The sequence below is a fragment of the Schistocerca americana genome, chromosome 8, assembly GCF_021461395.2.
Source record: "Schistocerca americana isolate TAMUIC-IGC-003095 chromosome 8, iqSchAmer2.1, whole genome shotgun sequence".
NCBI lineage: Eukaryota > Metazoa > Arthropoda > Insecta > Orthoptera > Acrididae > Schistocerca > Schistocerca americana.
In genome coordinates, this window is record NC_060126.1 from 327,752,381 (window position 1) to 327,765,616 (window position 13,236).

At 42.2% G+C, this 13,236-nt stretch overlaps 1 protein-coding gene across 1 annotated transcript; it reads right to left on the reverse strand.

Moving 5' to 3' along the window:
* Positions 1-2,122: 2,122 nt before the first annotated feature.
* On the reverse strand, positions 2,123-2,740 carry LOC124545837. Its single transcript, XM_047124795.1, has one exon. It carries the CDS (start codon positions 2,738-2,740, stop codon positions 2,123-2,125), a length of 618 nt encoding a protein of 205 aa, XP_046980751.1.
* Between the last annotated feature and the right edge of the window lie 10,496 nt (positions 2,741-13,236).

Below are 13,236 nucleotides of genomic sequence, written 5' to 3' on the forward strand. Positions count from 1 at the left end.
ATAAGAGCTTGCTGTGTGCGTACGATGAACCCCTGAAACCAAGGGGAAATTACAGGCGTTATATTTTGCGTGTCTTCGCAGCTCTATCGTGTGGTTTAGTGATGATGGCAACCTCTTGGATACGATACTCCGAAGGTTTTATAGTTCACTATTAGGATCTTCGGGCGGGGACTACTCATAAGGATGTTATTATCAGCATAAACAAAAATAGCTTACTACGGGACGAAGTGTGAAATGTTACATCACTTAATGAGATAGGAAGATAAGACAATTAAAAAGGGAAGTAGATAAGCTGAAGTTCGATTTATTGTTAATCAGGGAACTGCGTTGACAGTAAGAACAAGGCTTCTTATCAGGTGAGTGTAGGGTCACTAACAAAAAATCATATACTGGTAATAGATATTTACAGCTCGTACAGATACCAGACGGCAGTTATAAGAGTTGAAGGTCATTTAAATGAAGCAGTAGTTGACGAGGGAGTGATTTGTTATTTGTCCGTACATTGATGCTGTAAAGGAAACCAAGAAGAACACGGAAAGTTCCAGGGAGAAGAAATAAATACTTCGAAGTTCATTCTTGACATTATAATTCGGTCGGAGAATGAAAAGTATATGGAAGATCCATTGAACTGAATAGATAGTTATAAACTGAGCGTGATAAAAGTAATACAAGGGTAATGGAATTTAGTTGAACTAAACTGGGTGATCCTTAGGGAATTGGAATAGGAAATGAGACTCTTAAAGTAGTAGATAAGTTTTGCTGCTTGGGCAGCAAAATAACTGATGATGGTCGAAGCAGAGTATATAATATGCGGGCTGTGATAGAAGGTAACACAAGCAGAAGCTTTAATTTTCTACAAATCCCTGTGTGTGGTGAGTGGGGCGGAGGAAGGGGGTTACATATTGTAAACTGAGATTAAGGAGTGACTTCGTAAGCAAGTTCAGTCGAACGTGGATTGCTCTAGTTTTGCACAGATGGCATCTAAGTCTTGCGTATCCTACTGCCAGCTTCACTTACCACCGACCCCCTCCTCTCCCCCCTAACCATCAACCATCCTTCCCATCACTGCAAAAAAAAAAAAAATAAAATAAAAAAATTAATTAATATGCGACGTGAATGTGAACCAAGGTATCGAGATCAGGTTACCCATAGGGGGAAAGAACATAGTATTCGTACCGAAGTACCAGATTTATCAGATTTAACTACATTCATTCCGTCATTCGTCGAGCAGTCGGAGGACCGTTACACATTACCTCTTCTGCACATTCCTGATGCCACTGAGCGTTCACTACAGCCAATCGTTTAAGGCACGGACGCCGTGTGGTCTGCACAGAGGTTTCGCCGTAACCTAAAGGCCTCTCGTATCCTAGTAAACTCCAGAATATCTGTGGCCAGGGAAATTAGATGACGGCCCCAATGCGCACAGCACCTGATATTCTTCCCACACAACAACCACACTGATGAAAAAAGAAGGGCACTGAACTCGCATTTGACAGGAAAGAACGGGTACACTTACGTCTAACCACAGTAATTTATGTTTACCTAAAGAAATTAAGGCTAATATCACGATGGTTTCTGGAGTCAATTTTCTCCACCATAGTTCCGCAGACCACACATTTTCTCCATCTCTGATGACACTGCTCTAAAATGTAACTTACATTCTGCCTTCATTCCGTAAAAAATATCACAGAATTAACTTGTATTCTACTAGACATCATGCAACTGTTTTGTAAGGACATCTTTTGTAGAGATACAGCTGTTGCCAAGTAACTCATCATTTGCTTCACTTACAACAGAGCCTATATAATATTTTCGCTTTGTATGGCCTTGCATTGTTCTCCTCACTTATTTATATCAAACAACTAACACCGTTTGTTACTTACTAAGCGTTTGATTGAAGTACGCAACTCTAAAACCATCGTCAGTGTATGTTAACTTCCACATGTGGCATTTTACTAGACTTTACGGCATGGTTTTCTTACGATAACACCGCCTCGCTTCTGATTGTTCATCAAACTAGACACCAGCAGATTCTAAATTTTGATGCAGAGTACTGTTGAGCAGTGCAGCAAGCATTATCGTGTGTGGGGTATCCAGCTTCGTGCAAAGCAAATTATTCAATTTATCTAACGTACTTGAGGATTTTCTGGTGATTTCCAATGCACTGACACAATTTTTCGTACATTTTATCATCGCAAGTATTCTCCGTCTGATAGGCCATGACACTGGGCCCTTTTCCTACTTTCACTTCAGTGTATTCCGGTTTCAGACTGGCAATGCGCAGTGTAAGAATCTGCATCTGCGCAGCCGTCAGGATCATGACGGTAGCGAAGAGTAAGTCCACGCCGTTGCTGATCTGGGTTGCGAACGTCGCTAGCGCGCACTGTACGACGTACGACAGCTCGTAGTAGTTGGTATTGTTGTCCCACCCGTGTTGAGCGAATGGCAGCCGCCGGTCTTCTGGTTGCGCAATGATCGGCATGGGGTACCACACAGGGTACTGCGAGAACATTAAGAACAGCAATCCTAAGGTGAGGCGGCAGGCACGCCTTTGCGAGCCCTTCCAAATGTCAGCCAAGACAGGGTCTGCCGAACAGAATTCACTTTGCATGGACACCAGCTTCTCCACATGTCGAGCCAGCGCATAGTAATGTCGCCGATTGGGCATGAAAAAGACCATCTTGGCGGTGCCGCAGGCATTGGTGAAGGTGCTAATGAACACCATCGTCATCTCATCCATGTCTCCCCAGCAAAAGTAGAGGGACAGTAAAGTCTCTACTGCGTTTCAGATGCCCAGTACGAGGATGAAAGCGCCGTACATGTTAAACATCCAGGAACCAGGGAGTGGCCACGCACCACAGAACCACAGATGGCGGATGTTCAGCTTGAGGATCGACTGCCCGCTTTCCGCCCAAGACAGTGGCTGTTCCATATCCTCTGGTAATCCTCTCACCATCTTGTTAGTCCAGAAGAGCCGCTGACTGTCATCTCATCCGTAAGACGATTAAATCAGACAAACAAGCGACAGCTGGTAGGGGTCGCTCAGCCACTTTACATCCACTGACATTACAGCGACCTTATATATGCATGAACGCAACTGCTACAAATAGCCGGCTTGATAATGAGTTTTAAGTAATAGAGTGATGCTGATCACTGTAAGTCTTTATTTAAAGTCTTATACAATTAGTCAAGAATTACGTAATGAAAGCAATGTAACACGACAGGGGAAATGAAAGATGAAAATGGTTTGCTCGTCTAGCCCTGCATTACAGAAACTGATGGATCAGAGCAATTAAAAGTAACGACTTCACTCTCTCTCTCTCTTTTCAGTGTCATTGAGCAAATCATCCGCATTTAAAAGTAAATACAACGAGCATTTACCTGAAATACGTGCTGAAAACCAGCCTGTTTCCATGTTTCCAAATGCATTTTTTATGCCTTTGAAAAACTGGTGGTGTCTAATAGAAGGTGCCGGTAAATCGCTTAAGTACTTGGAATTGAGTAAACAGTACTTAGCGCCAATCTGTACCTGTCTTGGATAGCAGGTGCACTCGTCAATCGCACAATTTCTAAGCCTTTATGAGACAAATTCGGCCCACACTAATCTACATGAAAGGGAAATTCTAGATAGGGTAAACAGTAGGGGTTCAGTTCCATAGCAGCGTCCCAGGAAATTGCAGTTTCTAAGTAAAACATACTACTTAGAGAGTTGTTGCTTGGCTGATACTGATATACACCTCAGTTGTACACCAGGTTTGACAATGACGGGATGTGGAGTGTTCGCCGAGACGCGTCACTAATAAAGTCTGGGTTGTTCAGTTGCCTCTAGAGAGCAACAAAGATACTTAACAGGTTTAATTCTTAGACCATAGATACACATACTTTGCCAAGTGGAACGACAGTTTTTTTCCAAAAACAAAATAGCAGAAATCAAGCATCGATTTTAACAGCTGAAGGTCTTGTATTAGTATTGTAGTAAATCTGTAATGGGTTGTCGAATGAAACCGAGACAGATGGAAAAAAAATAACTTATCTGTAATTTTGTCGGAAACTGACATTTCGTGACCGTTGCTGTGTAAAAAAGGCAGGTTGATCAGCACAAAGAAGAAAACAGCAATTAGCCACTATTGATTACCAATAGTGGCTGGTAGTTGTTTTCTTCTTCTCAACAATAACTATCTTCATTAATTCCAAAGTAATTGCTTAACTGTTAATATTTATTCCACTGTGAGAGAAGACCGTCAACTTCTTCGTAGAAAAATGTTTGCAGTTGCGTACAGAAACATGTTGCGAAGGTTGTTTCGACTATACTGCAGAAGCTTCGCGGGGAAGCCCTTACACCCCCTCCCCCATAAAGTCCCGATCCACACCCATGTGAATTTCATATTTTATGGAGCCCTGAAGAAAGACGTTCGTGGCCGTCGATTTACTTCGGACGAAGAGTTGCACGTCTTGGTACAGTCATGGTTCCGTAGGCAACCGCGAACATTTTTCCGTTAAGGCACTGATCGCCTTGTCTCACAGTGGAATAAATGTGTTAATAGTTACCGCCATTACTTTTGATATAATGAAAGGTTTACTTACTTTTGATCTGTCTCGCTTCCTTTTGACTGCTCCTTATAATTCTCCGAAATTTCCAGTATTAACACGATAGTTGCCGATTATAGATTTGACCAGGTGAGTAGGTAACAGTTTTAAGCACTGTAACGGCAGTCCGTTCTTTTACTTACGACAAGACTACAGTTCTACAGTGAATTCTCTTTCTGTTACAACGCTGCTACAGGACTACATCAATTTGACAGAAGGCCATTACTTTTCTGACGATTCCTGAACAATAGGTGGGAAATGTCTTCCTCGAAACAACTTAAGAAAAATAAAAAACACAAAATATTACAAAACATTGGTCACAGAGAAAATCAGTTTTTTTTATTTCTATTGAATCAAGATGTTTACCGAATTTTAGATATGAGAAGCAACGTACATTCTTGCTTTCAGCTCATATAAATATCCCTGTAATGTTTTCGAAGTATATTTGCTACTTAGATTTGTGCAGTCATTTGGCTCAAATTCTCTCTTTTCAAAATCAGCTCATTCAAAAATCCCTCCAATACTTTCGAAGTATGTTTCCTGCTTAGTTTTAGTTAGTCGTTTAGATCAAATTCGCTCTTTTCAAAGCCAGTATCCAAAGTTTCCCTCGTATTTCGTCAGCGGGAAACTGGTTTTGAGATTATGTGAAAACAATGAAGCTGAATGAAAAAAGGAAGACTTTGCAGTTAAAATATTATAAAGTTACACAGACGTTTTACGAGATCGCAAACAGCATGTGACAGGTATAAATGTAGATATTTCTGTTGGTGAGTGAGGACAGGGTATTCAACAACATTACGTCAGCATTTACTTCATTTGCAGACTAAAAATTATAGCTATTAGGAATAGTATGTTTTCTGGTTGGTTAGCACGTCCAAGTACATATTAGTCTGGGCAGCAGATTAGGTGCTGAAGTGTGAACGAGAGGACACTAAACGGGTAGTCTATAGTGGCACCTGTAGTCCATTCACTAGTGCAATTACGATTGTGGAGAAAACATCAAGTAATACATTATGTGATGTTTTTATAGGAAGTCTGTTCGACACAGGGAAAAAACAAGCAACACGCTGATGTGTGTACATATTAAGGTACCACACATAAAAATATCTCCACCCATACCCTATACTCTCTGTATTATGACTCTTTATTATTCAATTTGAAATATTGAAATACAAATAAGTACTCTCAAACAGAAGTTCATTTGCATCAGTTTGGTAATGATATCACTCCTTAACTTTAGCCTCTACATTCACTGACTTAATCTAGATAAAAGAAACCTGCTTTCGCAAATCTTCCGGTGCAACCAAACGCTGCAAAAGTTTTCGCCACTGTTCGAGGAGAGTTCAGTAACTAACTCAACAATTTTTTTTTCTGAAAGCAGGCTGGTATTATTCAGGATTTCAATAGACCATATCATCACCATTCTTTTTGCTACAAAACCCTTTTTTTCAGGGTAATCTCCGTTAAATGTGACGGCCTTACGCCACCTTACTGGCCGGGCTTGTATGCCCGAGTGACACCACTTTACTGGGCGACGATGGAGCCAAGGTCTCGCTGCATCGATAGCCTCTCCATTATCCGCGTGCCGCTTCCTGAGGATGAATATGGGAGTCGCAAGGTGCGAGATCCTGGATATAGAGCGGATGAGGAATAACAGTCGAATGGAGTTTTGTGAGCTGCCTGTAATGCATATATGCATTCCCTTCACGTGTTTAAGCCAAGTATTACGCACATTTATGCGATCGGGAATGCTCAGTAGCAGCCAGGCTACATGTACATTTAACAATTAAGCGTCAGCAAGGAGCATTAGATATGAAATCATAGGAGGTAATGTTGTACAACCGTAGTAAAGACAAGATCCGACTATTTGGGAGTAGGATCTTACAATCTGAGACAGTGTTCCGAGACAAACTTCCGTCACAATGTCCGCAAACGTGACGTCAGATCCGCCTAGCAACAGCGATATGAACGCCCATTGGCTGAAGGTTTGGATGTATATTATAGGAAACGAGAGAAGTGTCATTGGCTGAGAGAGAAAGGTGGGGTGCTCTCTCTTGTCCTTCGGGAAGACAGGTTGAGTCAGTCACGAGGAGCCACTCAAACCGGGGGCGGCTCTAAAAGAACGGTCGCGAGTGCATATTTCAGATGTTAAGCAAGATATAAAGTGAAGTTATTAGTTATAAGAACCCCACGTGTCGTGGGCAGTGTCCATCATATGTAAAGTCAGAAAACTGTGTTAACGTGTGTAAAGGGTCGAATATAACGGCGTAGTCCAGATCCGCCACACTGCAAATGCTGATTCTGTGATGTGTGTGACAAAGCAATTTCTGTATTAAAACAAGTATGGTACAAACGTTGTTGACAATTAACAACTGGCATCCCTAAACACTCCACTTTAGCAGGATCATCACCTACATGGAACCTGGCGACTGAGCACTACTTTTGTGCTACGAGGGACCTACCGAAGCAGCAAGACACCAGGTTAGTGATACCGCCAAGAGAAGCACTTCCTTCTCGCTACAATGCCAATGAGGGTGTTGTATGCTCTCGGGTGCGCAGACTTGTGTGAGGTCTTGCGCTGACATGGAAAAGGAGAAGTTCGTTTGCATTTTTGTGACGACGAACACGCTGAAGTCCTTTCTTTAGTTTCCTGAGGGTAGCACAACACACTTCGGAGTTGATCGTTGCAACATGAGGGAGGACATTAAACAGAGTAACCCCCTTCAGAGTTCCAGACGGCCACCGTCATGACTTTATCGGCTGGGGGTGCAATTCTGAACTTTTCTTCGGAGCGGGAGTGGTGTGGCGCCAACTCCGTGGATTACCGTTTTGTTTCCAGTTCGAAATGATGAGCCCATGTTTCATCGCCAATAACGACGTTCGATAAAAAATGATCACGATAAGCTTTGTAACTCGCAAGTAATTTTGCACAGTTGGTCTTCCGTTGCTCTTTAATGTCTTCTGTTAGACGGCGAATAATCAAGCGGGCACATACCTTTGAGTACCCGAATTGGTTGACAGTGTGGCAGCTCTACGAACGGAGACGTCCACTTGAGCAGCGACGTGTTTATTTGCGATACTTCTATCACCACGAATGAGAGTGTCTTCGCACGTTCCAACATTGCAGGAGTCACAGCTGTGTGCGGCCGGCCGGCACGTGGGAGATTGGGCAGGTTTGAACGACAACGTTGCGATAATGACAGACTCATTGCCCAATGACTCACCTTGCGTTTGTTCATTTCCTGGTCTCCATAAACATTCCGCAAGTTCCTATGAATATCTGCGATGCTCTGGTTTTCTGCCAGAACAAACACAATTACAGTTCTCAGCTTGGAACGTACGTCAACTAAGGACGCCACTTAAAAGCTGCGTATAGCTCCGCCATCTAGCAGAATTTCGGGAAACTATAAGGAATGAAGCGGAAATATTCCCCGAAGTCCCACAAGAAATTCCGCATATTTCCAATCGAAACTGGCGAGGAAAACATAACCTGCGTTACTTATTGAGCGCCCCTCTTAATAAATTAACTTAAACAAGAAATGCTACAATTAAAATAAGGATAAATTGAACAATGTTCCAGCAGTCACCTATTAATGGGTACGCCCACTAGTGACCTGATTAGTAAGTTGATTTCAGTGTAGTGTATTACCTGTGACCTAAGGAGTGGTTGCTCGAGTCACTCGCGTACTGAGAACTGACTGGAACAGAAAAGGGAGGTAATGAAAGTGGCACGTAAAGTGCCCTCCGCCACACACCGTTGGGTGGCTTGCGGAGTATAAATGTAGATGAAGATGAAGATGTAGATGTAGTTGGGATATTTTCACTATTGATAGGCTAGAGGCGCTACATTGTCGTATGATTCCGCGTTGGGGCCGAGTATGAACCCCTGCTTGGTGCCTCCTACTTCCAAAGCGTTTCCAGCTAACTACGAAGAGCACCTTAAGAAGGAAGTTAGCAGATGTGGATGAAGTTTGGCTCACTACGTCAGAGAATAGAACGATTACTTGGAGATATCACCGGAAAAGCGGCACTAAACGTTCACTTATTGCTGCTTGCCGTGGTTAATATTTAATGTGTCTGTTTATCAGTAACTTGTCATTTATCTTATCTCCCTCTGGGTGGAATGGCAATAGTCCGACACAGCGGGGGACCTTCTATAAACATTGTTTGCGTTTCTTAAAATACATGATAATCTCGGGAGTGGCAGAGTGGAATACTGTTTCTGCAACACTTAACCACAGTTACATTCTATTTATATTATGGTTTCAAAGCCTTGCGAACTTGTATTTTATCGACTTGAATCCCCATTTTCAACTGTTTCTTCTTCTCTGTTATACTACTGCATTATTTATCCTGACTAGTCGTTATTACCGTTCTCTAGCTGCAATGAGTTTATGTCAGTACCAGTGAAACAGAAGTATCGTATCTCTCACTGTCTTGAAGTAAACGTTGTTTGATTAATTCTGTGCGTGAGAGGCTTTTCTTATTCTCAAATAAATTGTTTACTGAACTGAGAAAATGTTCTTTTATGATTAAATGTTGAGATATGTTCTGCACGAAACTGTATGTTTGTTATTTTGCTAGCAACAGAGATAAATAAACTTTGTGCTAGTACCCTTACCTGCCTCCAACCGTTCAACATTGTCAGATACCATCGTATTGCAGGCGAAACACAGGTTTCGCCAGCTGACAGACTGGAATGCAGAGGATGAAGAAGTAGATGTAGAGAAATTCGAGAGCTGATTACGTGGGAAGTTCTACATATCAACACGATTGTCTCTACATGATCTCAAACTTAATATCGCACTTCTCATTTGCGTATACTGACGACAGTTATGAGTTCAACATTTATTCCAATTCTGCAAGGCAGCTTTACTGTACCACACTGACAGTTGTTATTATTGTTGTGGCTTTTCCGTGTCAAAACTGGTTTGATGCAGCTCACTATGGAGTCGGCCCATGCGTAACTATCTCTGCATAGCTACTGGGATCTCCATCCCTTGGACTTGCTTAATGTACTAACGCCCTGGTTTCCCTGTACATCTTTATCCCAAACACAATCATAACCTGCCAAACTGACCATTCCATCATGTCTCACGATGGTGGGTAACAAATTACACTGACGTTGCGCCACCCAACAGTTCTGTTCCTTCAAATTCGAAGCAGCGTCTCGTCAGTAGTTACCTGCAGTTAAGGAATTGTGCAACTCCCCCTTTTTTTTGTCATCAGTCTTTTGACTGGTTCCGTGCGAGCCGCCACGAATTCCTCTCCTGTGCCAACCTCTTCATCTCAGAGTAGCTCTTGCAACCTACGTCCTCAATTATATGCTTGACGCATTCCAATCTCTGTCTTCCTCTACAGTTTTGCCCTCTACATCTCCCTCTAGTACCATGGAAGCCATTCCCTCATATCTTAACAGACGTCCTATTATCCTCTCCCTTCTGTTTATCAGTATTTTCCACATATTCCTTCCCTCTCCGATTCTGCGCAGAACCTCCTCATTCCATAACTCATCAGTCCACGTTATTTTCAACATTCGTCTGTAGCCCCACATCTCAAATGCTTCGATTCTCTTCTGTTTCGGTTTTCCCACAGTCCATGTTTCACTACCACACAACGCTCTGCTCCAAACATATACTCTCAAAAATTTCTTCCTCAAATTAAGGCCTATGTTTGATGCTAGCAGAATTCTCTCGGAGAGGAACGCCCTTTTATGCCATTGCTAGTCTCCTTTTGAAGTCCTCCTTGTTACGTCCGTCATTGGTTATTTTACTGCCTAGGTGGCAAAATTCCTTAACTTCATCTATTTCGTGATCATCAATCCCGATGTTAAGTTTCTCGCTGTTCTCATTTCTACCACTTCTCATTACCTTCGTCTTTCATCGATTTAGTCTTAATTCATACTGTGTACTCATTAGACTGTTCATTCCGTTCAGCAGATCATGTAATCACTGAAATCGTTTCACATTGAATTATAATTCCACTCCTGAAACTTTCCTTTATTTCCATCATTGCTTCCTCGACGTACAGATTGAACAGTGGGAGCTGAAAGGCCTCTTGGCTGTTGTTCGCATTGTATATGGCGCATCTCTCCCTATAGCTTACCCCTACTTTTTTCAGAATTTCGAACATCTTGCACCATTTTACACTGTCGATCGCTTTTCCCAGGTCGTCAAATCCAATGAATGTGTCTTGATTTTTCTGTAGTCTTGCTTCCACTATTAACCGTAACGTCAGCATTGCCTCACTCGTGCCTTTACTTTTCCTAAAGTCAAACTGATCGTCATCTAGCACATCCTCAGTTTTCTTTTCCTTTCTTCTGTACATTATTCTTATAAGCAACTTGGATGCATGAGCTGTTAAGCTGATAGTGCGATAAGTTTCGCATTTGCAGACCTTTCCGCCTTCGGAGTTGTGTGGATGATGCTTTTCGGAAAGTCAGGTGGTATGTCGCCAGACTCATGCATTCTACACATAAACGTAAATAGTAGTTTTGTTGCCACTTCTTCCTTTTATTTTAGAAATTCTTATGGAATTTTATCTATATATTCTGCCTTATTTTACTTTAAGTCCTCCAAAGCTCTTTTAAATTCTGATTCTAATACTGGATCCCATATCTCTTCTAAATCAACTCCTATTTCTTCTTCTATCACATCAGACAAATCTTCCTCCTCGTAGAGGCTTTCAATGTATTCTTTCCACCTATCCGCTCTCTCCTCTGCATTTAACGGTGGAATTCCCGTTGCACTCTTAAAGTTACCGCGTTTGCTTTCAGTGTCCCCGAAGGTTGTTTTGACTTTCCTGTATGCTGAGTCTGTCCTTCCGACAATCATTTCTTTTTCGAATTCTTCACATTTTGCGTGCAGCCATTTCGTCTTAGCTTCCCTGCACGTCACTCCTGAGCGACTTGTATTTCTGTATTCCTGAGTTTCCTGGAACATTTTTGTGCTTCCTCCTTTCATCAATCAACTGAAGTATTTCTTCTGTTACCCATGATTTCTTCGCAGTTGCCTTCTTGGTAGCTATGTTTTTCTTCCCAACTTCTGTGATGGTTCTACTGAAATATGTCCATTCCTCTTCAAATGTACTGCCTGCTGAGCTATTCCTAATTGCTGTACCTATAGCCTTAGAGCACTTCAACCGTATCTCGTCATTTCTTAGTACTTCTGTATCCCACTTCTTTGCGTATTGATTCTTCCTGACTAATGCCTTAAACGTCAGCCTACTTTTCACCACTACTATATTGTGATCTGAGTCTATATCTGCTCCTGGGTACGCCTTACAATCCAGTATCTGATTGCGGAGTCTCTGTCTGACCATGATGTACTCTAACTGAAATCTGTTCTAAGTGTACCTCCTCCTCTTGTGATTCTTGAACAGGGTATTCGCTATAGCTACCTGAAACCTGTTACAGAACTTAATTAGTCCTTCTCCCTTCTCATTCCTTGTCCAAAGCCCATATTCTTCTGTAACCTTTTCTTCTACTCCTTCCCCTACAACTACATTCCAGTCCCCCATGACTGTTAGATTTTCACCCCCCTTTATATACTGTATCACTCTTTCAGTTTCGTCATATACTTTATCTCTTCATTTTCAGCTTGCGGCGTCGGCATGTATACCTGAAGTATAGTTGTCGGTGTTGGTTTGCTGTCGATTCTGGTAAGAATAATCGTGTCACTGAACTGTTCACAGTAACACTTTCGCTGGCCTGTCTTCCTATTAATGTCGAATCTCCTGTTATACCATTTTCTGCTGTTGTTGATGTCATCCTATACTCTCCTGACCAGAAATCCCTGTCTTCTTTCCACTTCACTGGCCCATACTATATCTAGATTGAGCCTTTGCATTTCCCTTTTCAGATTTTCTAGTTTCTCTACCAAGTTCAAACTTCTGACATTCGACGTTCCGACTCGTAGAACGTTATCCTTTCGTTGCTTATTCAATCTTTTTTTCATGGTAACCTCCCCTTTGGCAATCCCCTCCCGGAGATGTGAATGAGGGACTATTCCGGAATCTTTTGCCAATGGAGAGATCATCATGAGACTTCTTCAATTACAGGCCACATGTTCTGTGGATAAACGTTACGTGCCTTTAATGCAGTGTTTTGGATTGCCTTCTGCATCCTCATGTCGTTGATCATTGCTGATTCTTCCGCCTTTATGGGCAGTAACCTACCCATAGTACAAGAGAGTGCCCTGAACCAGTGTCCGCTCCTCCGCCTTCTTTGACAATACCGTTGGCAGAATGGGGGTGACTTATGCCTGAAGTCTTCGGCCGCCAATGCTGATTTTAATCAAAATTTAAACAGCGGCGGGATTTTTTTTTAATCTCATTTTGTTCGTTTTCGTTCGTTTCATCTGCTCGGTGCGGACGTCGGAAGACACCCGTTTCAGTTCGTTGTTGATCCATTTTTTATTGGGCAGCTAACCCTCTGACCGAACACACTGAGTTACAATGCCGGCAGCGGGATTCGAACCCAGGCCAAAGACTCTTTGATTTTGAATCAAATACGTTACCCCTACACCACGGGTGAATTGTACTACTGAATGGGAGGCATTCTCCTTAGTTATTACGATAGTAACCGAAGACACACTGACAGCTGAGATGCATCTGCATCCCTTCATTCTTGATATCTTCACCGACGGTGAT

Bases quoted from the DNA above. Each gene is read 5' to 3' on its own strand.
- LOC124545837 (XM_047124795.1), bottom strand. From the start codon at position 2,740: ATGGATGAGATGACGATGGTGTTCATTAGCACCTTCACCAATGCCTGC.